The 26135-nt window shown below is 42.0% G+C and overlaps 1 protein-coding gene across 2 annotated transcripts; it reads left to right on the top strand.

The window, feature by feature from the left end:
• Positions 1-1047: 1047 nt before the first annotated feature.
• MFSD9 (major facilitator superfamily domain containing 9) lies at positions 1048-23032 on the top strand. 2 transcript variants are annotated; one of them, XM_019753895.2, is made up of 6 exons: positions 1049-1313; positions 6623-6710; positions 7883-7926; positions 13340-13469; positions 16046-16255; positions 19105-23032. In XM_019753895.2, exons 1-6 carry the CDS (start codon positions 1149-1151, stop codon positions 19893-19895), a joined length of 1428 nt encoding a protein of 475 aa, XP_019609454.2. In that variant the 5' UTR covers positions 1049-1148; the 3' UTR covers positions 19896-23032. The 2 variants fall into 2 exon arrangements, with proteins under 2 accessions (XP_019609456.2, XP_019609454.2); XM_019753897.2 differs by lacking the exon at positions 16046-16255 and having other exon boundaries at positions 1048-1313.
• Positions 23033-26135: the final 3103 nt, after the last annotated feature.

Here is a 26135-nt window from a genome sequence, read left to right as displayed (position 1 = left end):
ACACCACCCCTTGCTAGCTTAGCCATGGCAGTTATATCAGTGACTAATGGCTAACCAGTAACAGCCGATGGCCAACTAGTCACAGTTGATGACCATCTACTACCTGAGCCAGCACCTTCCTATGTGAGGCCGAGAGACTGGAAACTGCTCTCTGGGGTTCTGTCCCCACACTCCTCATTCATTGTTAACTTGTGTCCTGCATACCATCTCTACGTGCTGTAAATGTTCATTATTCACTATCCTGTACCCACTAAGGTAAAAGAAATACCGTGTTTCCCCAAAAATAAGACCTAGCCAGACAATCAGCTCTAATGCATCTTTGGAGCAAAAATTAATATAAGACCTGGTCTTATATTATATTACATAAGACCCGGTATTATATTATATTGTATTATTATTATATTATATTATGTAAGACCGGGTCTTATATTAATTTTTGTTCCGAAGTACACATTAGAGATGATGGTCTGGCTAGGTCTTATTTTTGGGGAAACACGGTACATATCTCTCCATTTTACTTATTATACAATCTTAGAGATTTCCCCCACACACACTTGGCTTTCTCCTGCCTCCTTAATCTACCACCATTGGTTTCATGCACCTTCTTGCATCTCCTCTTCGGCGTCTCATGTATAAAATAAGCTATAAAGCTGCCATTCTGCAGAGCACTTTCTCAATGCATTGAGATTTTGCTTCCAGGTGTGTCCTCAAAATCTGTCTCAAATAAACCCTTATAAAACTTTTCTACAAGTTCGGACGCTTTTCCCTCCCTAACCCCGCACTCTGAGCGAAGCTCATCATAATTCCCTCCCACCCTCCGATGGCAGGGACGGCACGCAAGGTCTTTACCCCAAGGAAACGTAGAGCAGCGTCACAGAATGACCATCATAAAAGTGGCGCGTCCGTCACATGCTGGTGGCACTAGCTGTCCACTCCCCGACCGGGGCCGAACTCCCTACCTCCTTTCCCCCCTTCCCCTGCCAGGGGACCTCCGACGGCGCCCGGCGCCCGGGGCAGCCCGCGGCACTGCCCTCTGCGCAGGCGCACGCCGCCCGCGGCCGCCGGGGCGGGGCTTGCCCAGAGCTGGAGGATCCTGCAGGCAGCTGCTGGGGCTCCTTCTCCGGCCCGCGCCCCTCGCCGGCTTCGGCATGGAGCTCGGGCACCGCCCAGGCTCGGGCTCGGTCCCGGGGCTGACCGCGGCGACACCGAAGCCAGGGCAGGAGCCGAGCGAAGGGGCCGAGGCGGGGACTCCCGCTCCCGGTGCCCCGCGACACCGCCGCTTCCTGCTCTGTCTCTACCTGGTGGGCTTCTTGGTGAGTGCTGGGACTGGGTCCAGGTGCAGACTAGCAACCCAATTACAGGTGATTCTTCTTGAAGCTCGGGGGGCTGGGGTGGGGGGTTGTAAGGCCCAGCCAGGGCTGGGAACTTGCGTCCTGACTAGTGGTGCCTGCCTGCTAATCAAGCCTCCTTTTGCCCCCAAACTGCTTCTCTCTGCACCTGGCCACAGGGCCTAATTGCACCTTGTGCTTTCATTTGGGGTTGGGGTTCCCGACACCCACCCGGTGACAGCTGGTTAAGCACCAACCCCCAGTCTCAGGTGTTACTCGTGGGCCGAGCCTAGTTGGAGGGTAATCCCAGGCGTTAGATGATGTGGCAGGTGCAAGGCATGCAGGGTAGAGAGCAGGTGCCCCTGGGCGAGCTTGGGAGAGCCCCGCGGTGCAGTGGCTGCGGTAGGAGCACACAACACAGGCCTTTTTACCAGGCCAAGTCTGGGAAGTGGCAGTTGATGACCCCACCGGGACAGAATTATGCACATTTTCATTAGCGTTTCCGGTTGACTGGGATGTTTAAAAATGCAAGTCACAGTGAATGATACACATCTCTCTTTTGATAAACTATATATTGCACAGTGCAGGGTTTTGTCATGATTTGTGTGTGTGTCCTGGTTTAATAAGGACAGATATCAAATTCCCATGTCGAAGGGAAAGCTTAGAAAGCTAAGTGTATGGTAGGGTAAGTCATTCATCCATTCACTCATTTATTATTCATGGAATTTCTGGAAACTAGCTATGTGATAGGTGCTGTGGAGCTCCAATCGCTGTAATACACAGTCCTTTCCCGAAAAAAAATTTACAGCCTTACTAGTGAGCTTGTGTTGGTTGTTCGTGGATTGTTATGTGCAGAAACACTAGACCCACCCTTTCAAACCTCTCTTTCCAAATTTAGGTCTGGTTCAGTTGCCCTGGTTGTGAGCTAATTCAGGTAGGGACAGAATTGGGACAAGAACCCAGTAGGATTTCCTCTTGGCTATATCTTGACAACAAAAGGAGGTGGAGCTGATCAGTGTCAATGAGACAATGCTGCCATCTGAAACCTTGAAGATAATCCCCAATGGCCCTGGGCCTTGGCAAAGGGGAATTATTGTTTTCTGCCTAGATGGCAGGTTAAAGCCACTACTTCTCCCTGGTCTGGTGCCTCACTTGAGTTAGGACACTGAGTCACTCTTAATTTGGAGAGGAGCAGGAAGGAAGTCTCCCTCCCCCCTCCTCAATACAAGGAAAGGTTTAATGTTGAATTAATAGTTATTAAGACAATGACGAAAGCATATTCACCATATTGCTGTAAACACAGAACCATGAAACAGTTAAGGAGGGTGGCTTTTCAGAGAGAATCTCGGCCTCCGGTTCAGTTAACATTGCAGCCTCCACCCTCACTCAGCCTTAATACCTTTGCGGTCAGAACCTGGTGTTCCTTCTGATCCTGTTTATTTAATCTTAGTTCAGTCTCAGGATGCAGGTGCCTCTTCCACCTTCCAGGCCAGTTACAGAATTCAAAACCATGAAGTGTACGTGGTTCTTCAAGTTTCAAAAGGGAGTTGGCTGCCATCCACCCCTCTGGTAGTAGATGGGGATCCCATGCTGCTGCTACGATACCTCACATGGTGCTACCATCTGGTTCTGCCAGATGTAAAGGATTTGGACCCTCACCTGAAAAGTCCAGTTTTGGAAACCAACATGACCCAGATTTCAAAATAGTTTGAGGTTTTTTAAAAATAAATTTGCAGATCATTCTTTATGGTTGGCCCTCTGATACAGATTTGATATTCAGAGCTTCTCAGATGTTGTCTTTGCGCTGTGTACCTGGTGAGTCTAATCTAGCAAGCCTAGTGTAAAATTTTAGTAATTTATTCAAGAGAATCATTAGGTCTCTAATATCTTCAGGGGAGAATGTAAGATCTTCCAAAAGTTAAAAGAGAGTAGGGATTTTTTTAAATGGAAATGTTGTAAACAAAATATATACAGCCTTGGGTATCTTTGAAGCATCTAATGACTCTGTTAGGTAAAAATCTAAGGAATAGTATACATAACTTAGGTATTATTTTTAACATATTTAGAGATGTGAAGACACCTAAGACTCTTGGGAAAATGGTTTCTGATGGGGAGAGCAAAGGAACAAGATTACAGAAGTCTTTGGTTCAAATGTTCTGTTTTTAGCTCTTATCTGTGCTTCTAGATTGTAATTAGTTTAGGAAGGAAGACTAACATTACCCTTTAGGCCCTTTTTGGTCAGCATACTACGATGCTGCTAAGATCTGTGATTTCAGACGCTTCTTTCCTCCAGGTACCTGGTGGGATTTGTATTTAATTTCATCAGCTTTAGTCAGGTGAGAATTCATTTTTGTTAATGTAATCCACTAATCAAGAAATATTTGTGTTCCTACTCTGAGAAAGATCCTGAAATCCTTTAATGTATTCATCAGTTTCATTGAGAGATGTAGAAGTTCTGTGGAAGAGTTAAGTGGCCCCTTCTCACCTGATTTTCAGGTGCCAAATTCAAAGTTATCTTTTACAGTAAAGGGGAAGACAATTTTACTGTGTTTCCCGGAAAATAAGACCGGGTCTTATATTAATTTTTGCTCCAAAAGACGCATTAGGGCTTATTTTCAGGGGATGGCTTATTTTTTCATGTACAACATCTACATTATTCAAATACAGTCATGTCATCTTCTGAATTATCATCATAACATACTAAAAGCATCCGTCTGGCTGATGATCTTAACTGGGGCTTATTTTGGGGGTAGGTCTTATTTTCGGGGAAACACGGTAGAACAGAACTTCCAGAGAGGAAAGACCTAGCATTCAGCGTTCTTGGAAAAAGATAATATTTTTCAGGCTCATAAATTATTAAAATAATACTGATCATCCATTATTGCTTATGAGTCTGTGTTTTTATATTCATCTTCCATAGACCTCAGCCTAGCTACTTAAATACTGCTCTCCCATCCTTTATTTAGAATAACCACTTGAATATTAAATGACAAGCAGCATGGGGAATTTTTTTGGTGGGGGCAGAATCTTGCAGGACAGTTGAGTTTCTTTTTCTGAAAGATCCAGAAAATGCAATAGGTAGCTGACATGAGTCGTTTAAATGATATGAAACATAAGTAGGCTGATGGGACAAAGCTGACAATAAAGCCCAAAAGAAATTGGTGCAGACCCAAAAGAAATTTTAAGTACAGTAGTTCCACCTTATCTATGGTTTGGCTTTCTGCAGTTTCAATGACCTGTGGCCCACCTTTGTCCAAAAATATTAAGTGGAAAGTTGCAGAAATAATTCATAAATTTTATATTGCACGCCATTCTGAGCAGCGTGTTATAAATTTTGTGATGTCCCACTCCATCCAACCCTAGACGTGAATCATCTCTTCTTCCCGCGTATCCAGGCTGTGTATACAAGTGCCTTCTCTTGAATCACTTAGTAGCCATCTTGGTAATCATATTGACACAGTGCTTGTGTTCGAGTAACCCTTATACTAGTAGCCTAACACTACATCGCCGTGCTTACATCCTTCGCCTCAGTATATCCTATCACACAGGCATTGTATCATCTCATCACAAGAAGGGTGAGTAAGGTATAGCAAGATATTTTGAGAGAGAGAAGTTACATTCACATAACTTACTACAGTATATTGTTATAAATGTTCTATTTTGTAATTATTGTTAACCTCTTACTGTGACTAATTTATAAATTAAACTTTATCATGGGTATGTGTGTATGGGAAAAAACAATATATTAGGGGTTGGTAATTTCTGGCTTCAGGCATCCACTTGGGGGTGTTGGAACATATCCCCCATGGATAAGGGGAGATGACTGTAATCTTATAGTCAAAATAATAAGCCATAATTCTGATAGCATAAATTTATGAACTATAAGATCACTATTTGGATAGTAAATGTATGGCCATCTAAAGCTATAACCATGGGAAAAACCACTAAAAGATGCATTTGGAAGTTCATGTTTCTATAATTCGGTGAATGTATAGCTACCAAGAGAAGCAGGAAGCAAAAGATTAATTTTAGGCCCAAAGAAAACATATTTTTCATGCATGTCTTTCTGTTTAACCAGGATTACAGAAAAAGAAATTCAGGTTGAATATAAAGAAAACTCTGCGTGTGCCATGTGTTTTTCTTCTAAACCAGTTGTAGCAGGCAACCAAGTGCAGTAGGAATGAGAACAACACTTAAAGGGAAAATTAACAGCCTTTCTGTTAACTCAGAATAACTAGCCAAAAGGATCAGCACTTATTCCTGGAACCACAGAAAAGAGCAAATATGTTTGTGCTTCTGTTGTGTGTCAGACCTTTCTCAACCATTATGTCTCTTAATGTACATCGCATTTCTACCAGGCACGTGTCCCTATCCCCATTTTTTACAGATGACAGCACTGACACTTGGTAACAGTAACTTCCCAAGGACACATGCTCATTAGTAGGTGTTGGAGCTGGAATTGAGAACTGTGTCTGACCCCAAAGTGCATGCACTTTCGATGACTTAGCTGCAGAATGCAGCTTTGCATCAATACACCAACCTTCTCTCTCCTCCCTGCTTTACTGAGGTTTTCTTTTCAGGTATTACCTTGTAAGGCTCTAAACCACAGATCAATCACCTTCCCTAACTGCAGGAAGAAATTCGTATTCTTAAGTATGAGCTGCTTTGCCAAGAAATACACATTATCACTACCTCCTTTCCCACTTTATTACCCACAAAAATGCTGTTTGTTTGTTTGTTTGTTTAATTTGAGGAACTTCTATAGCACATCCTCTTTGAATGTTAATTTGTAAGCGGGCATTTTCCCACCAAATCGCATCGTAACGTGGGGCGTTTTTGACATTTTCTCGCCAAAATTAGACTTTCCGTAAAATATTCATATCTTTCAATCTATTTGATATTTTTCTATGAAGCTTTCAGTGTTTTAGTTTAAAAAGAGGTGCAAAATATGTGTTATTCTCGTCTCCCGCGCTTTGGTATAAAAAGCGATATGACGAGTTTACTCGTTTCCTGCAAAAAATGTGTTAAGGATCAATTACAAAGACGCTAAAGTTAAAGTGGATTCTAGGTCAGGATGGTCCAGGCATTTATAGTTAGCAGCTGTTATATTGTATTTGGATCTCTGATAACTTAACCCTGATGAGTATACCATAATGTAATATACAATTAGGATTGCTTCTTTGCCCAAAGTTTTAGATAGTGGTTGTATTTGTAATATCAGTTTATAATTTTGATCACCACTGAAAAAACACCTAGCCTTCCAATTCTAATTTAATCAATGTTTTGTTGTTTAGGATTTGTTTGGTGTCAGCATGGTTGTCCCTTTATTGAGCCTTCATGTCAAGTCTCTTGGAGCAAGTCCAACAGTCGCGGGAATAGTAGGTGAGTGGTTAACAGTGCACGTGTTCAGAGCACTGAAATCTACATCCCCTGAATGAATTAAGCACCTAAAAACAAATCAGTCTTACAGCTAAATAAAATTATCCAAAGGTAAATTGAAAATGGGATGAAATGAATTTTCAGAATATTTAAAAATACTACCCTGGAGCAAACGGGATTCATCTTTTTGGAGACTACCTGTGTTCAGGTTTAGCATTATCCCCATGCCCCATATCACCAGTGATGGTTTAGCTGCTAACTGAGCCTCTCTAAGGTGCTGGCTGGGTAGATAAAGGGTAGATTGGACTCCTGCCTACAGGAACCTCTCACCTCTTGTGAGAGACCAGAGAACCATGATCTATAGAAATCACACCTCACAGGAGAGGTTTTGGGGTGAGCCTTCACAAATCAGTCACAAACTTCCTGTACCACCACATCTTAGGGTTACTCTATCTGTGCAGCATAAAGTCTCCATCCGAAAGTCATTGCTTTACCAAAGAGGCAGGAAATAGCAGGGTTTAGGATTGTGCTAATTAATGCAAAATTGTTAAGACTTACAGCCCTTGATCATTCATAAACTGGATAAGCAGATGTTTCGGGAGAGTTTTGTACATGAAACTCAGTAATTCCTAGTCCGTGCCATGATTTATATTTCCCTTGAAAAGTATACTTGGAATTATACTGGACCACCCAGCAGCATAAACGTTTTTATGAAGAGCTGAAGAGGTATGTTGTGATATAATGGAGGTGAAAGCACTCCATAAAACTTTGTAAGTCCTTTATAAGACTAAAGCATTTTAAGAAAACTGAAATGTTCAAGACTTAGCAGAATTTTCCTAGGATTCATATTTCGACTCCCCTGACTACTCTTCTCCGATGGAGCAGCATACTCCTCACAGTGGAAAGATGGTCTCTCCGGGTCCCTAAGGGAAGACCTTGCCTTTAGTCTCTCATCTGCTTACTTTTAATTTTATTTGGAAGGCCTTTTATTAGAAATCATGTTATTTATACTCGTCCAATTGAAAAAAAATGGAGTAATTTCTTTTTTTTAATTTATCTTTTTTTTTTTTTCCCCCAACGTTTTTCTGTTCATTTCTATGTAATTGTCACCACACTAATCCATTCGTGGGATCCTTCTGGCTGATTTTATGGATGTCGTTGATGTTTTTTTGCAGGCTCCTCCTACGGCATTTTGCAGCTCTTTTCTAGCACATTAGTGGTAAGTCACGTTCCATCTGGCAATGCGTCTAGAAAGCATAACCGTATACTCTGCAGGCCATCCAGCATGGCTGGAGTGAAATCTGGGGCTTGAGGTCTTACCAAAAGTAGAGGTGCAGGTGATTAGCATTTCCAGTGTCATTAGATCAAAAAGGATCCTTCAGTCATCTCTCTTCCTCGTTTGGCAGCTGAGAAGACATGAGCTGAAAGGGATCAGATGGCTTCTCTGAAAAGAGCCCACTGAGTCAGAATGAGAACCCCCTTTTTGAATTGAAGCACGTTCGTGCCATGATTCTCTGCTGACTTTACTAGAAAAAAGAATGTAAACAAACATTATCACCAACTTTATGATTTATTTCAATTAATTGACAATCACCTCCATTCAGACTTGGAGGATTCCACTTTGACGTCGTTTTGAACTACATGGCTTATTAATTATAAAGCTTAAGTGTATAGATAGAAGGAACCATTTGGAGTGGTTGGCTGTACGCATATTATCTACAACATGGGGTAGAAAGACCCAGAACTGAGCTTGTCACTCATACTTCTGACCATTCAGTTGTTTGAAATTCCAAATTCTTAACTGGTCTGCCCCTTCTCTCTCCTTTGTGCCCTCCACCATGGCCACTCTGGCCTGAAGACCCCAGAGTCCAGTGGGTCAAGCAGGTCAAACAGAACAATCAGTTTAGTCCCACGAATTGATCAGCCATGACCTTGGTTGGTCTGAACAGCTGGCTGGTGGTCTCACTGTTGGTGAACATAGGATGTAGTACTGTGCTTCCCAAGAGTGGCTGGTTTGCAAAATATGTTTTAAAATATACAAGAAATTCAGTCAGATTCCATAATGAGTTCTTAAATAACTAAAGAGCTACTCCCTGATTTAAATTTTTTAAAGTCTTGTATATCTTAAGTTTACATAACAATAATAATTTATTCTCATTTCATCTTTACAATGACCCAGCAAAACAGTTTGTTACCTCCCATTATTATACAGGAGGAAGTTAAGACTCGCAAACTTGAAATAATTTGATGAAGTCACCTCATCTCAGTATTGAGACTCCAAGTCCATTATTATTTTTTTCCTAAGAGTCATGTCATTGCCTTAATGATCTGAAAAAGTAAATAGATAATGAGTATCAGATGCACTTGCTTATGGGGGTAACATGTCATATTTCATGTTCTTTCTTGTGAGAGAACAGTTTGCCTACTTCTTAGTAAACACCTTTTCCTTTTTATTTGGAAACTCATTACAAAAATACTTGCTTCATGTGTGTATATATATTAGATCAGTTAAGTCACAGTGTATTTTAATTAGTCAAGTGCCTTTCTCCTACTGGACTCTAACCTTCCTTAGAATACAGACGGGCTTGATCTGATCGTTTATGTTTACCTCTAGCACCAGTGAGGCACCTGGCACATAGCAGCATTTTGTGAATGTGAATTTTTATTGCCAGCTGTGGCCCAACCCTCTTTCTCAGATGTTCTTCGCTTTGTAATCTTTGTGCTTACAAAACACATTTCATATACCTCGTACCTGTAATTCAATGAGAACCGCCTTAGAAATCCTTCAGATGGAGGAACACCTAATAAAAATTTCCTTTTAACCTATGCTTCTATAAATATGTATTCTCATTATGTTTTATAAAATCATTTTAATTTTAAAAACAAATCTTTATGAAGAAAAGATGTGCTTTGTCAAATTTGACTAATATTTTTAATATATGCATTTTAATAAAAATGACCAGCACTTATTAAGTCCTTATTATGGTCAGACTCTGTTCTGAGCACTTTATTCTATTCGGTCCTCATAATAACTGCCTTCAGCCACATTTCTGGTGGCCATGCATCTTTAATGACTCCTTTTATATAAAGCACATAGCAAATGTTGAGGGAAGGAAAGAATCTCAGAGGCAGGTACTACTATTATTCCTATTTTTCCGATAGAGAAACTGTGCCTAGAGATAAGCCTCTCTAATTATGTTAAGTAATATGTCTGTGGCATGTGGAAAGAGAAAAGTTCAGAGATGAACCCAGGCAGCCTGGCCTAGGTCCCAGGGTGTACCTACCGATTATATCACTGCCCTCTGGACACAAGGAGGCCGTGACCTCCTACCCAGATCCAAAGAGTGTGGAGAATTTCTAAATTCCATTAAAGTGAAAACTGGGAGGAAAGGATTGATGATATTTGTAGAAGGCTCATGACAGTTTATATCTTCATGTACAGAGACCTTTTGGGTCCCTAAGAAAAAGATAAACACATCATAAAAAAGGGGCGTGGTCACGAACCAGGATTGGCTTTGGGCAAGGCAGAGAGGCACGCTCAGAGGACACAGTTAATGCGAGAGGGGGAGAAAGTCACTGAGGGGTTTGGGAGCAGGGTGCCGTGTTGACCACTGTCTAGCCAGCAGGAGCAGCACTGGAAACCCTTCTCAGACAGTGATCATTCGCTATAATAATGTTTAGTGATTTTTATTTTAGGGCAGTTAACATTTTTTTCAAACAAAGCCTTCCCCAGAGCCTCAGTACATAAAATGGGTCAGGGTGGAGATGCTGTCGTTCAACAGGGCTTATGAGTCAGGCTCGTGTTCATCTGTGCAGAACAGAGCACTTCAGAAGTACAAGGAGGAACAGTGCAGCTGACCATCCGAGGCTGTCCCGGGGTCTGAGGTGCTCCTAGAGACCCGGTCACTGGTGTCATCCTGCTCAGCCATCCTCAGCTAGTCAGTGGCTCAGCCTCCAGTGTCGTCGGGACGTTTCCAGCAGGAAGGAGAAGAGGATAAGGCAGTTTGCCAGTACCCTGTCTCAGAAGAACTGTCTCAGAAGCCTCACTGGTGACCTCTGGTTGCATCTTCGAAGGCCAGAACTTTCAGTCTGCAAGGGAGGTGTGTTTTGGCTAAGCATGCTGATCTGGAGAACTGAAAATGCAGAAGTGAAGAGTGTGCTAGAAAGGTGGTCCTGGAGCTCTGCTCTCTTTGCTGCCCTTCATCACCTGAGATCTCCCCCCGACCATCCCAAGCCTCCATGTAGCACATACTACCTTCCTCTGTCCTTCCTTCCTCACTGCCTTCTGCTTAGGTTTCCCCCGGGTGCCTCTCGGCTTCTCCCTATGGATTCTGCCTTCCTCCTTTCTGTGTGCCTCGTATAGAGAGGCCCTGAGGGGCTCGCTAGTCACTCACTGGGCAAGCTTCACCCTAGGCCACCTTTGTAGTGTCACCAAACCTCCTTAGTTACAACAAGAATGGTTCAGAAGGGTGCCCATGCCTGTCAGGACTGTGAGGCTTCCCAGATGTGGCATTTACGACTGGCACGCTTAAATGTAAGACCTGAAACCATAAAACTCCTAGAAGAAAACATAGGGGAAAAGCCCCTGATATGAGTTGTCTTGGCACTGATTTGTTTGGAAATGACACCTAAAGCATAAGCAACAAAATAAAAAATAAACCAGTGGGAAACTAAAAAGCTGTGCAACAAAAGAAACAATCAAAATGAAAAGGCAGCTGTGAAATGAAAAAATATTTGCAAATCATATATCTGATATAAGTTAATATCCAAAATATATAAAGAACTCATAAAACTGAATAGCAGACAAAGAAATAACCCAATGAAAAAATTGGCAAAGGACATGAATAGACATTTTTCCAAAGAAGATACTTACGTGGCCAAGAGGTTCATGAAAAGGTGCTCAACATCATTAATCATCAGGGAAATGCAAATCAAAACCACAGTGAGTTACCACCTCACACCTGTTAGAATGGCTATTTTCAAAAAGACAAGAGATGACAAATGCTAGCAAGGATGTGGAGAAAAATGAACCTTTGTGCACTGTTGGTGGGAATGTAAACTGGTACAACCACCATGGAAAACAGTATGGAGGTTCATTAAAAAATTAAAAGTAGAACTACCATATGACCCCATAATCCCTCTTCTGGGTATTTATCCAAAGGAAATGAACTCACTATGCCAAAGATCCTTGCCCACCCCATGTTCATTGCAGCATTATTCACAGCAACCAAGACGTGGAAACAACCTAAGTGTCCATCAACAGATGAATGGATAATGAAAATGTGGTACATATATATACAGTAGAATACTATTCAGTCATAAAAAGAAGGGAATCCTGCCATTTGTGACAACATGAATGGACCTTGAGGGCATTATGCTAAGTAAATTAAGTTAGACAGTAGAAGGCAAATACTGTATGATCTCGTGTGGAATCTTTATAAAGGAATAAAAAAAAATTCATTTTTTAATGACTTTATATTTGGAATGAGTTTTTTGAGAAACAAAATCAGATGTGTGGTTACCAGAGGCAGGGGTGCGCAGATTAGGTGAAGGTGGTCAAAAGATACAAACTTCCAGTTATAAGTACTGGGGATGTAATGTACAGTATGATGGTTATACTTAGCACTGCTGTGTGGTATATTTAAAAGTTGTTAAGAGAATAAATCCTAGAAGTTTTTGTCACAAGGAAACACATTTTTTTTTATTGTTATCTATTTGACATGGATGTTAACAAACATTGTGGTAATTATTTTTCAATATATGTAAGTCAAGTCATTATACTGTATACCTTAAACTTATACAGTGCTGTATGTCATACCAGTAAAACTGAAAGAAAAAATTAACGTTGGAAAAGTTTCATTTCAGTAGTAATCAAAGAAATTCACATTGGAGCAATGAGTAATTTTAATCTATTGGATTGACAAAATCAATGATAAAATCCATGGTTGTCATGATGGCAGAGAATAGACACCCTTAAGCAAAACGACACAAAAAAGATAAAGACAAATTCTTAATGACATGGAATGATGTTCAAAATGTATTAAGTGGAAAAGCAAGTTACAAAATACAGTATACTATATTTTGTTAAAAATATATCATTTGTAGATTTGGAGATTGTAAAGTATTTATATATATATACCATGTTTCCCCGCAAATAAGACCTAGCCAGACAATCGGCTCTAATGCGCCTTTTGGAGCAAAATTGTCTGGCTAGGTCTTATTTTCAGGGAAACATGGCATATATTTTTTTAGTATTTTCTAAATTTCTAAACTGAATGTGATTACTGAGAAGTTGAGGTGCATAAAGTAATAATAATGAAGACAAAAAGTAGGCTTTATAAATGATACTTCACCATTTCTCTAGCCATTCTCAGCTAGCAGGTCATCACAGATGCTTTCTTTGGTTATCTTAGGCCTTTTTTGGATACAGAAAACTGTGTTGTATTTTCCCATTCAACTTGTGGAAGACCAGAGAAAAATATCTTACTTTGACAAATGGCGGAACAGAATTGAGCACCAAAGGATCTTAGCCCAAACTCCTTGATGATTTCCACTGGGTCCCATTCGGGGGGCATTTCCATGGTGGCGATTTTAAGGTGAGTCAAAGGACTTTGTGTTTCTTGCCTTCTCAGGGTTGCTGGAGCGATGTGACTGGAAGACGGACTTCCTTGCTGGTGTGTATTCTGTTCAGTGCCCTGGGTTATCTTATTCTTGGAGCGTCTACCAACGTTTTCCTGTTTGCCCTGGCTAGGGTGCCTGTGGGTGAGTTCTTGCTTCAGTGTGTGTTTTCCTTCAAAATAAATCACTTACATGTATATAGAGAGCCCGTCCCTGCTTGTCAGTGCCTCTTTGAATGCAGCTTACGTAAAGAGGACATAATGACACTATCAGTTATAGCTGTAATACTGCTATAGATTGAGCATTTAACCGTAGCATTAGTCAGGCTCTGTTGATTTGTCCAGAGCCACATACCCAGGATGCAATAGCCCGGAGCCCTGCGTCTGCCAGTGTGCGCAGCGCTGCCACTGCTTCAGGCCCTGCCTCCTTGATCTCTGTCTGCGTTCAGTCAGGAAGAATTTGCTAAATGTCTTGGACCAGCACTGTGCTTACTACTCTGTCCTCGGCGAGCTTATCATTTTGAAATTGGGCTTCCTGACTTCTGATTGAGATGGACCGCGGTAGGTTTCCTGCAGCCTCTGTAAATCAGACTCTTGCTTTGGTGGTGGTGGGGCGAAGGGGGGGAGGATGGCAGGGGAAGCTGGGATTGCGATGTAGTGGCTCATGGGTTAGTGTTCTGTTTCGAGACTGGTCTTGAATGTTTCTGCCATTTTTGAAATAACTTTCATTTTGTCCATTCACTGCAATATTTTGTCCATTCTTTGAAACATCATGTGTGAGTGCTGGGTGGTGAGGTGGGTGGGTAGTTACTGTGGAAGCTCTTTATTCTCTCTGTGCCTTTCTTTATGACTGCAGCCCTGGACTTTTCATGTTTCTTTTTCACCCTACTCATTAGCGCACTGACAGACTTTGCTACCCTGGTAGATAAGTCTCCTCAGTTTGACCTCCAAAATGCATGCTATGCCTTTTGGTTGACTTACAAAAACGGTTTATGAAAGTCTTTGCTTTAAATGTGATCAGTCCTCCTAACAAGCCGCATCATCACACACAAAATCCAACTGATAGCTGTTCCGTGTGCATGTTCCCTGTTTCGGTGGCAGTATGTCCCTCTGCAGCGTAACCCCCGCCACCATTCAGTGGTAAGGCCATCCATAATTCTGAAGAAAGAGATGAGAGAGATGAATAGAACCTGTATTTGTTACAAAATGGGTAAGGATTTATGTGGAGGATTATAATGATTTTTATTTAACATAAAACAAGCCTGGTGTGAGTACTGATAGTTCTGTTATATGAACGCCACACTCTTTCCCAACAAGGAGAGCTATACATAAAAATTCTCTCTTGTCCGTGGAGCCTCTTCAGTGTTTGGTTGTCCATGGACACAAGGGAGCCCCAGGGAAGTTCGCCAGGGTTTTGCTTCAAATGTCAATTGTAGGTTCAGGTCCTCGTGTCCTGAACGTGAACCTGAGGCTGAAGTATGAGAATTAGAAACCTGGTTTTCCCCTGCTCTCTGTCCCCCAGCCCTACCTCTGAAAGGCAAGGGAAGGCTAGTCTGGGTTGCTCACAAGATACTCTACTGTGGTCCTTTCCCTCGGGTGTGTGAGGTGACCCCCACCTTGATACCACTTCAAAAAAATCACAAAATTAATAACACCTCTTAGGAATCATCCCGCCCCAACCTTTCTCACAGTCAATGAAATACATATAGAGGGAGTCAGTCTACCTAATCCCAAAAGGGATTTCTAACTGTGCTTCACAAAGAGGCTGGTTACCAGACAAATGCCCACTCTAATTTTGAGGCAAAGCTGGCACTAGAACCCGGGAGTCCTGTGCATCAGCACGTGTAGGCAGGGATGTGCCGCGCCATGCTTCTTTCCAGGAGATCACTAGAAAGTTCTGTGTCCCATCACACTTAGGAGCACTCAGACAGACCCATCAGCAGCACGGATTAGTAGGACCTACTATGTATTGATCAAAACGGTAGGCAACCTACATCACCAGAATGTGCCTGTCTGTTTAGGAGTGTGTTTGTTCAGTGTATGGGTGCACACAAGTCAGGTACGTTAGCAGAAGTATGAGGAATATGAAGTTGGTACAAGGTCTTCAGTCTCTTAGTGAGTCCTGTCACAGCTTTCAGTTTGTTTAGTCGACACCAAAATCAGTTGGTGTTGGTTAGATGACTCTGTCATCGTATTTTTATATTTTCACTCCTTGTCCTTCTTCCCTGCTCTGTTTCTCTTCATAGTACTTGCCACCCTCATAGGGGTACACAGGCTCCGTGAGGTCAGCGATATCTGCCTTTTTTCCCCTCTCTGTTCTCTGCATTACCCTCAGGGTCGAGGTCCATGCCAGATGTATAGTAGGCATGCAGAAAATGCTCATTCGCTGAGTATGAATAAAGAATGATAAATCTCTGAATAGAAACCAGCATAATTTGTACTTGGATATGAGAGGACTGGAGACACTGCGACGTCGTGATGGGAGGTGGGATTGAGGGTTCAGGGGCTTGGTTGCCAGAGATGAGGTGACCGACCAGGATCGTGGGGCTAGACCAGGAGTCCACTCACAGTTGGAAAGGACCTGCCGGCCTTAGACGTTCAAAACAAGTGGAGATGAGAACTCCGTCAGGCATGGCGGTGAAGTGCAGGGTCACAGGCGAGGTGCTTTCGATCTGGAAAATATTACACGTTTCTTGTAAAATGTTTCTTGTCCCCTTGCAGGTATTTTTAAACACACACTCACCATTTCAAGGGCTCTGCTTTCCGATCTGGTTTCAGAGAAGGAACGGCCATTAGTAATTGGACAGTTCAATACAGCATCTAGTGTGGGCTTCATCTTGGGCCCCATGGTCGGCGGATGTCTTACTGAACTAGATGGTGGATTTTATCTAACATGCTTCATCTGTTTTTCTGTCTTCATGCTCAATGCTGGTAAGTTGCCATTTAATCATGAGAAGATTGTTTGGTTTATGCTCTCATACTGAGCAATCTACCTACTTTTATCTCCTTACAGTTTGTTTTTCTTAGAATAGGCAGACTCATTATTCAAGAATGAAAGACCATGGCATCCCTCGCTGCACACCCCCCAGTGGGGCCCCATCATGCTAAAGCATGTGTGTCTGTCACAGCCTGCACGTGCTCTGGCCACTGGCTTCATGGTTGACCTCATGCAAGCCAGGCCTATTCCCACAGGAGGGCGTTGTGATTTGTTCTTTCTTCCACTGCAGCATTCTTCCCACATTCCTTTACTGGCTCTTTCTTCCTAGCATTCAAGTCTCAAATGTTTGCTTCCTCAGAGAGGCCTCCTCTGATCATTCTGTCTAGAATAACTGAATTTCTTCCTAGCACTTCAGAAATTATTAATGTGTTTCTTGCTGTCTCTCTCCCCACAACAACCACAATTAGAAAGTAACCTCCACAAGGATTCGGATTTATTCATTGCTGTCGCCCCTGCCCCGAACAGGCCAGACAGATAGCCGACGTTCAGTAATACTTGATGAATAAAAAAATACATACCGGACTGTGAATTCCTTCGATGCAGGGCCAGTTGCTTGCTTAAAGAAAGCAGGATGAACCTCTTGGCCCAGAGACTGGTGCTTGGCCAACCCTTAGATAAACACCTTTATAAACAAGAGGATTCATGCTGCTGCAGCTTTGCGAACCTTTATATGCAAGGCTCCAAGCTGAGTCATCACTCAACTCTGGAAGCAAAGTTGATGAGCTTAACCTCAGTCCTCATAGAAATACTTCATGATTTTCTGCCAGAAGTTTAACCTCTAACCTCAGCCAGGAGGAGAGGTCTGATGGATCTGTGTGAACCTATATAAAATGGCTTCAAGCACATGACCGGTTGATGTATCCAGGTACCTTCCCATGTAAAGGAAGGTACATGACTGTGATACCATTGAAAGTCAGAAGTCAGCGTGTAAACATGAGTATGGAGTTCTGTTTTGGATTCTCCAGTGATACTGCCGCTTAATATTTTGCCCTAATCTATGCCTGTGAATAGATCTGAGTCAGGGATCCATTCAGCTGCTACTCTTCCCAGTGGTTTAGAGTAACAGGGATTTATTTTTCCATTTTTCCCACTTACGGAATGTGGGGAAAGGCTGAGGTGGATGCAGACACCAGCCCGACGAGCAGGGGAGTGATGGGGCTGGACAGCAGACGGTGTTTCACGGAGCGCCTGGTGGTCGCACAATGAGCACAGCGTGTAGCTCTTTTCTCATCCAGTTTGTCGTACTTTCCTCCTCAATGACTACAGCTGTTTTCCTCAATCCTTGTACCCCTTCAGCTTCTGTTCTTGCTCTGTTCTGCCACTTTGCCTGAGAAAGGCCTTTCATGTCTTTTTCTCATGAATTCTGTTTTTGTGGTTAAGAACTCAAACTCTGGAATCTGACAGACTTGGGGTCAAATCCCTGCTTTGTCACTTTTTCTTGTGGGCCTTAGGTGAATTGCCTCAGTTTCAACATCTATAAAATGGGGTAACAAGACTCATAGACTTCTTAGGAAAACTATAAGAGGTTTTGCATGTAAGCAGTTTACCCCACTGCCTTGCATACGGTAAGCACTCACTAAATGTTAGATGCTATCGTCATTATCATTTTTATTATTAATTCTTCCTTTCAGTCTGTCAGTGACAATTCTTTCACATTTTTATCAAGATTCTGTGAAATGCCAAAGGGCCCTTTTAAAGATAGGAATAAATGAAGAATGTAATGTTCTCGTGTAATTAGTTTTCTGTCATAAATCAGTCCAGAGAATCCACGTAACACAAACGTAGTTGCTTTAAACAGCCTGAAGTAGCACTGACTGGCGGCAGCCACGGGTCCACGTGACAACTAAGTGCTGAATGACTGAAAAACCACAGGGATGAGTTAATAAAGATGTCCTCGGGTGACAAGGTTGAATTTAGTTTTAAGAAAATTTGGGGCACTGACTGGCAAGAGATCATTCTCCTTGGGTGGCACGGGATCAATAAAACAAGCGAGACAGGAACGTGCCAGTTACACGAGGGCAGAGGTGGGATTATTTGAACAGGGATCAGAGCTGCTGCATAAGGTGTGTCATGGTCCATGAGCATGGCGCCCCCACATGTTTTGAGGTGAGACTTGCTAAAGCATATGGCGGCCCTGACTGGGGGCAGGTCCGAGCAGGGGCTTCCTGACAGATGGTTGGTGTGGAGGTATCCCGCCCCACCCCCCACACCAGGGCTGACCATAGCATCCTGTGCTTCCCTCAACATAGCACTTAGCTTGGAATCTAGTTGCTTGTTTACACGTCTGAACTCCCATTTAGGTTTGAATTGCTTGGGGCAAGGATGGTCTAGGCCTCGTTTGTTTGTTGATATATTCCTATTTCACAGGATTCAACATTTAGAAAGAATAAATGTCCAACGTTTGGATGGATGGTGGCTAGTCAGAAAATTAGCGAAGTAATGAGGGAAGATTTTAAATGTATAGCCTAAGAATTTAGATACAAAATGATGGGATATAGGAAACCCTGATAGGCTCTTGAGCTGGGGGAAAAATAGTGAATATTATATAGGTATAGATTTTTTTTTCTCAAGGTGAATAGCAAAATTGTGATATTGAAATGGCATATAAGTAACTGTGGGAATGATAAAAAACTGGATGCAAAAATACAGATTCGTAACTCTACTAATACAGACTAGTAATCTAATACCAGTAATTGCGTCTCACCCACCACCACCACCCCGCAGGTCACCGTGTGAATTCAGTGCATTCAGCCTCCTTTAACAGATCATGCCATTTTAACAGGTCTCGTTTGGCTGTTTCCATGGAGTGACATAAAAGTCAACAGTACAAAGAATGGCCTGCTACTGAGTAAGAACCGTGCACTTTCAGGAAAGACTGACTGTGAAGTGCAGGAAGGAAGCCCCACCCCCGGGAGCACGGCGCATGGGAAGACCGCTGGGCTGCCCTGGACGGAAGTCGTGTCCACACTGAGGGTCATAAGAACCCTGCTGTTTTCTGACATGTGGGACATATTTCTAGTGCGCCTGCTGATGGCCGTGGCGGTCATGCTGTACTACAGTAATTTTGTCTTGGCCCTGGAGGAGCGCTTCGGGGTCAGTCCCAAGACCACGGGCTACCTCATCAGTTACAGCAGCGCCCTGGGGGCCCTGGCTGGCTTCGCCCTGGGGCCCATCATGCGGCTGTACGGGCGCGACTGCCACCGGATCCTGCTGCACGCCAACACGCTCACCTTCCTGCTGCTGCTGCTGTACTCCGCCGCCCGCACCATGGCGGCTGTGGTCCTCTCCTCCACGCTGCTGTCCTTCTCCAGCGCCATTGGCAGGACGTGCATCACGGACCTCCAGCTGACCGTGGGCGGGGCCCGGGCCAGCGGCACCCTCATTGGCGTGGGGCAGTCGGTGACGGCCGTGGGCCGGATCGCCGCGCCCCTCCTCTCAGGAGTTGCCCAGGAGGTCAGCCCTTGTGGCCCCCCCAGTCTGGGGGCTGCGTTAGCCTTGGTGGCTATTTTCATAATGTCACTAAACAATCCTCGCCGTGGTGGTACTGGGAGTGATAGATTAAAAAGTGAATAGAATGGGTTTGGACAACCAGAAGGAACAAAATCCGAGGTGTGTGAGTGAGGGACCGAGGCCATGATGAAAAGCTGCTTTGCAAAGGGAGGTGGTGTCAGTGGAAAGACTTACTTCCAAGTAGGTGTGCTTTGTCAGGAAGTGTCCAAGTCAGCGCTCAGCTCTGCATTTAGGCCTGCCAGGTGATCAGAAGTCAGAGCTTTGCCAAAGGGGAAGGCATTAAATATTTGCCTAACAGCCTCCTCTTCCCATGTGAGCCAATGAGGTTAAATCAAGGGGGGGCAGCTACCAGCTACAGGAATAGCAGTGGGATATTAGAACATGATGTGCACCAGAAGGGAAGAGACCCAAGAATTTCCCTACTAAATAAGAATAGGGCAATGCATTAATAAAATGCCAGTCAGATAGAACACAGGTTTTATGTCCAATTGTATAATCTAAGAGGGAGCTTTTCTACTGTCAAAATCCTAGACAATGAAGAAGCTACTTTATTAAAACCAGCCTGTCATATTCTCAAGTCATAACAAGGTTATGAGTGTTACTTCTACCTGGGGACCTGGTTAAAAATCCCTTATGGACTGATTCCCAAGCTTCGTGAGGCCCAGACGTCCATTATTTAGTAAGGACCACTTACAGTTTCTCATAGAGGTAGAAAATGGACCATTCTGAGTATGTTGTTTTTATTAATAGCTAACTCAGTTTAGACTGTTCGTTAAAACTGTGTAATAACGATGTGTTAAACTTTCCCCAGCTCTCAGCATTATACCCCATAACATTTTATGCAGTCAGAGTCAGGTGTCATGCGTTATTGGAGGGACCTAATTCTTTAATGTCTTGTGCTGAAAATCACTTGCAAACAGAAGAGTTGTGTTGGTTTACAGGCACATGCTTTGGTGTGCTTTTTCCTGGACCTAGACTGAGCTGCCATTCCAAAATTAGCACCCAAGGGGCCAGGTGAGGAGCCTAGAGTGAGGGCTAGTACAGGCTTGTTTGGATGGCATCACTTATTAATAAAAATTATTTAGGGGCTCCCTCTCTTTTCCTCACACAGACTCTCAAAGTATACATTCTTTTCAGTCCTCTTAATTAGTCCACTAGGATATTATTCCTGCTTTCACCCAAGCACACATGTGATTGTAAATACTGTCTTAGCACACTGATTTGCTATAACTTTAGTACTTACTGTATATGAAGCAGAAAAAGTAATTCTGTAGTTTTAGAAGTTGGGTATGGTGTAAACTCAAATACTTATGATAAAGCATCAATTGGAAATGGGAAGATTGCCCTTTCTCCTATCTAGCTACAAGAAAAATACAAACTTTGTGTTGAGTATTATAATTCGGAACTTTCACACAAGTGCTTGGTACTTTGGAAGAGACTGAAATATGATATAAAATAGCCTCATCCTTAAGGAGCACAGAACTCATCATGGAGGTTAGACTCAAAAGGACAATAAATAATCAAGGGACTTTGCAAGGAAGTACAATTTCAGAAGAATTTCTCCCAAGATGGCCTTTACTTCACTCTTAGAAGTAGACAAGCTTCTTAGAAGCTCTTAAGTATAGCCATGTTTTGTTTTTTGGTTTTTTTTTTTGTTTTTTTTTTTAAATCATAGCACTTTATTTTTGAAGTTAAATAAAAGCCTGTAAACTTAATGAGGATTTACAATTAATCAGATTCATGGAAATACTGAAAACCAAAGATCAATCTTAGTATAGACAGCACAGAAACGTTACTCTCCACTAGTGATTTTAGTATTTTGTTCATGTGATTTTTTTTTTACATAAGTATTTTCTTACAGTTCCTATGTTAAATAGTCCAATGTATTGTTGCTATTCAGGGTGTGTTCTGGGGACCAGCAGCATCAGCATCCCCTGGAACAGACACGCCCCACCTCTGACCTGCTGGGGACCATTTTCACAAGATACCCAGCTGGTCTGTATGCACAGTAAAGTTGGAAAACCACTGCTCTAATGGACAGTATCTGTATGGTTTATGGAACATGATCTCAGGGAAATTAAATCTGCTCAGTTAAGTATTATGTTGTTTTGTAAATTCTCTTGAGTAACTTCTGTAATGCTTTCCAAAGTATTCGGTGGAGCCACATGAAATTGCCATTTTTGTATGTCAAAAATATCTGCAGTTTCATATGGTTCAACTTAATAATATATGGAATCTTACTTTAGAGGCATTGAACTTGCCTGAAAAGTTTATAAAGGGAATGGCACGCTTTCAACATTATGCTAGCCCCAACTGGTGAGTACTGTCAAACCACCTCAGGGCTAGGGGTTCTAGAAGGCGTGGCCTTTTGCCCAGAGAGATGCTCAAACCCAGAAAGGGAGCAGGGAATGCCTGGCCATGAGAGAAACGTACAGGACTCCAACCCCAAGTCTTATGCCCTCCTAGTGCATTGAGGTCCAGCAAGAGTTAAGCCTGGAGCAAATGGAAGGGACTAGAATCAGTGGTTCTCTCCCCTGGCTGCGTATTAATCACCTGGTGCCCAGAGCATGCCCTGGACCTGGGGAGCCAGGCTCTGAAGTGCCTGGTGTTTTTAATGCACAGCCAGAGTGGAGAATCACAGGGTTAGGTCTGAAAGGGCTCATCTACCTTGCTCGGATAAGCTTTTATTCTGAGAGAAGGGGGACTGAAGATTTCATGCTGGCGAGTGCTCTGTGGACCTTTCTGTTTTAGAAAGATCCATACTCTCGCTGCAGCACGGAGGACCAACAGGAGGCCGAGAAGGAAGCAGTCTGGACTTTGGGGCAGTAATCCAGAGGAGCGTGAGGGAGAGGTGGTCCTGGGCACTGACGAAAGCAGGTAGGGGGAAAATCTGAGAATCCTGGTGACTGTCAGTGTGTGGCCCCCAGGGAGATTCCAGAAGGGGCTGTGGGTGACACCCACATGTCTGGTGGGGGCATTTCGGAAGTCTTAAAATAGTTTACCATGTATCTAGCCAGGGTAACGTGTATATAAATGCAGTTCTTCTTAGAACAGGTGGTGGATTGAAAAAAACGTTTTTCAGTCTGAAATTTCTTTCCTAATGAACTTGCCAGTGACATGGAAATCATTTTCTTTAATTATAAAATCCCTTTAAAGCTGTAGTGTTATTTATTCTAATAAATTATAATTATTAGAAGCCATTGTTGTATCCTGATGTGTATTTTAAGTCAGGGTACTGAAGTGCTTGAAAATTCTAACCTCCAGCATCCTGAAACATATCTTAATAGTAAGGACAACAAATCCGCGTCCCTTACAACCACATACTAGTACCAAATTATACATAATGTGAAATTTACTCTACACTGATGGCAAGCCAGTAGTTTCAAGATCACGTCATCACACTAGGATGTATTTCTAATTAGCTGCTCAAATGTGAACTTATGTTAAAACATTAGATCACTTCTTTTTCCCAGATTGTCTCAACTCGCCATTTTACAGATAGCTGTTTGTGAAAACAATAAAAACATTTCTATTGTTTTCCTGATTCACTACGTGAGAAATAGTGCTGATTCTTATTTTGAAAATGGGTATTCTCAAACAACTTGTGTTGTTCTTCTAAGGGGACAATTACAAACGTTAAGGAGTGTTAGTTACTACTAATAACTTATATAGCATAAACATGGACCGTAAGGATCTTGTTAGAACAAACTATTGTGTTTTGATCACTCTAGATTTAAATTATATGACAACTTGATGAATAAAAATCCTTTTGCCAAAGCATACACAGTAAAAGAAGAAAAAAGTAGTTAAAATACCTATTAATAGCAATTTACAATGTGAGGTAAGTGGTGATCTTTCTTCGGGCCTTTATCAAAGAATCTCTCTTCCATTTTGAATAGCTGGGACTAAGGTTCTCATCCAGACTGAGAATTACCTTTTCATACGATGGCTTACCTACCGAAACCTATCCTGAGTTTGCTTAATGAAAGTGAAACCACGTGAATGATGCCACATGAACCTAACGTAATAATGTGTTCTTCTGTGGGATGTGGCCCGGCTCTTTGGTTGTGTGTGCACTTGAAGGGTTTGCTTGCCTCATCTGTGGCTGGCAGCATAGGCCAAGGCACTGTGAACTCCGACCTCCCCTCAGGGCCAGGCTGTGGCATCACAGGTCACGGTGAGCATTTCCTTCTGGTCTTACATTCTTACCGTTCATGAATTCCAGCTATCATGATTCTATTTAGTACAAATGAGAATGGTTTTTACATATAAAAATTGGAATATCTGGTGCTGTCCTGGTTTCATGGGATGTCTTATTTTCTCCATAAATGAGTAATCAAATATTGGCATGTGATTTAATATTTAAACTTTTGCACATTTCATGGGAACCAGGAAAAAGTATTTGTCAGTAGACATATATAATTTTTGGCTGGCTGAGTTACCATTACCGGATGCAGAAAGCCTTATTTACATTACAAATTTAGTTATCACTTGTACTTAGGACTCAACAGGACCCAATTACATAAAAAAATATCATTTGAATATTTAATTCAAGGTATTTTGTTACAGTAGTGGAAACCAGAAAAATCACCACTGGTATGTCTGCATTCTGTTTACTGGGCATCTCATGGAGGGACATTTCTACACTCTACAAGGATAATGGGTCCCCATAAAACCTCTGTGACATAGGTCCTGAAGTAGGTTCTGAGCCATTCAAAATAAAATGCTGTGTATATTAAAAATTTGATCATCCGTCACAGTGCATATGTTTACAAAGAAAAACTCACTCCCTGACCATACTGGTAAGAGAACTGACCTACAACTTATTGACTATTCTTAGAGACAGTAAAATAGAATTTTATTTGGAAAAACATGGAAAAAACTTAGAAAACAAAAGGAATCAGAAAACTACTTGCTAATGCGACGTTAGAGTTTCGAAACTAACCATGTGGTGGCTTCGTCTGCACATCTGTGGTGGCTGACCAGGTGTCAAGAGGATTGGAAAGAATATTAAAGGGAAGTGTCATTTCTCTTACACAAAGAGCTACTGCCCCTGCCAGGCAGCAGTTACCCAAATGAAGCTCTCGCAGGTCTTACAAGTGATTTGAAGAAAGGGCCATATTAAAATACGGGGTATAAAATACCAGCAAGCTATTAGGTTGGTGCAAAAGTAATTGTGGTTTAAAAGGTTAAAAATAATTGCAAAAATCGCAATTACTTTTGCACCAACCTAATACATGTTTTGCTCTAAAGATAAAAATAGATTAACCCAAAACCCCAGACCACCAGACTGTCAGCATTCATGAGCCTTTCTTGTTCAGGTTGAGGGAGAGAATATACAGTGTTCAGGCCTCAGCATCATGCGAAGAGCTGCTTCAACAGGAAAGAAGTCGCTTTTATCACTCTTTAAAGAATAAAGTCAAGTGTAAACTTTGAAACATAAAATATTACAGCTCTCATGATTGATGAAAAGACAATTTTAACATACTCAGTGCAACAAATGTAAAACATGCTGAGACATAATAATTAACTGCTTTATGCTTTTTATTTAAATAAACACCCCCCTCTCCTACCGTGTTTCCCCCAAAATAAGACCTAGCCAGACCATCAGCTCTAATGCATCTTTTGGAGCAAAAATTAATATAAGACCCAGTATTATATTTATTACATATATTATATTATTAATTATATTACATATTATATTATTATTATAGTATACCTGGTCTTATAGTAAAATAAGACCGGGTCTTACATTAATTTTTGCTCCAAAAGACACATTAGAGCTGATTGTCCGGCTAGGTCTTATTTTCGGGGAAACATGGTAGGTAGAATGGTATACCCCCTCTACAAAGCTTAGCAAAAGCCAAAGGGAATTTCAGCCCAGGTAATTTGGAGTCATATATAAAAAACATAGATTTTTAAAAGTGTCAGACTTCGCAGGCCAATTTCTAGTTGTTTGCTAACTGGCATAACTTATTCCCAATAGTCGGCCCTTAGAATTATATATAAAGAAGCCCTGACTTTTCACTTACATACAGTTCAAATCAAATTTGTTACAACAAACACCAAAGACCCACCGACATTTTATAGTCAGGTTGGAACTTTGTCTGGATCCAGTGTTGTTTGAACTAGGAGTCAGTTACCAAAGGTTGGGTATCTCGCTGTATTACTGAAATTTAGACTATTTTCATATTTAAAGGATTTCAGTTCCATACTCTGTCCCTGTATAGAGTGTACAATTTAATCATTTTATAAAACAGAAGAAGTTATAGAGAAAAAGCTAAATGAAGTCAAATTTATTTT

Source organism: Rhinolophus sinicus, linkage group LG05, assembly GCF_036562045.2.
Source record: "Rhinolophus sinicus isolate RSC01 linkage group LG05, ASM3656204v1, whole genome shotgun sequence".
In the NCBI taxonomy this organism is placed as follows: domain Eukaryota; kingdom Metazoa; phylum Chordata; class Mammalia; order Chiroptera; family Rhinolophidae; genus Rhinolophus; species Rhinolophus sinicus.
Note: the sequence above shows the minus strand (reverse complement) of the source record. Positions and strands in the feature narration are given on the sequence as shown.

What these genes read in the sequence shown, in the direction of transcription:
- MFSD9 (XM_019753895.2), top strand. Translation starts at nt 1,149, where the DNA reads ATGGAGCTCGGGCACCGCCCAGGCTCGGGCTCGGTCCCGGGGCTGACC. An exon ending in AACAGTCGCGGGAATAGTAG is followed by an intron (nt 6,711 to 7,882) that starts GTGAGTGGTTAA and finishes GTTTTTTTGCAG; the next exon opens with GCTCCTCCTACGGCATTTTG. An exon ending in TGTCTTCATGCTCAATGCTG is followed by an intron (nt 16,256 to 19,104) that starts GTAAGTTGCCAT and finishes CCATTTTAACAG; the next exon opens with GTCTCGTTTGGCTGTTTCCA.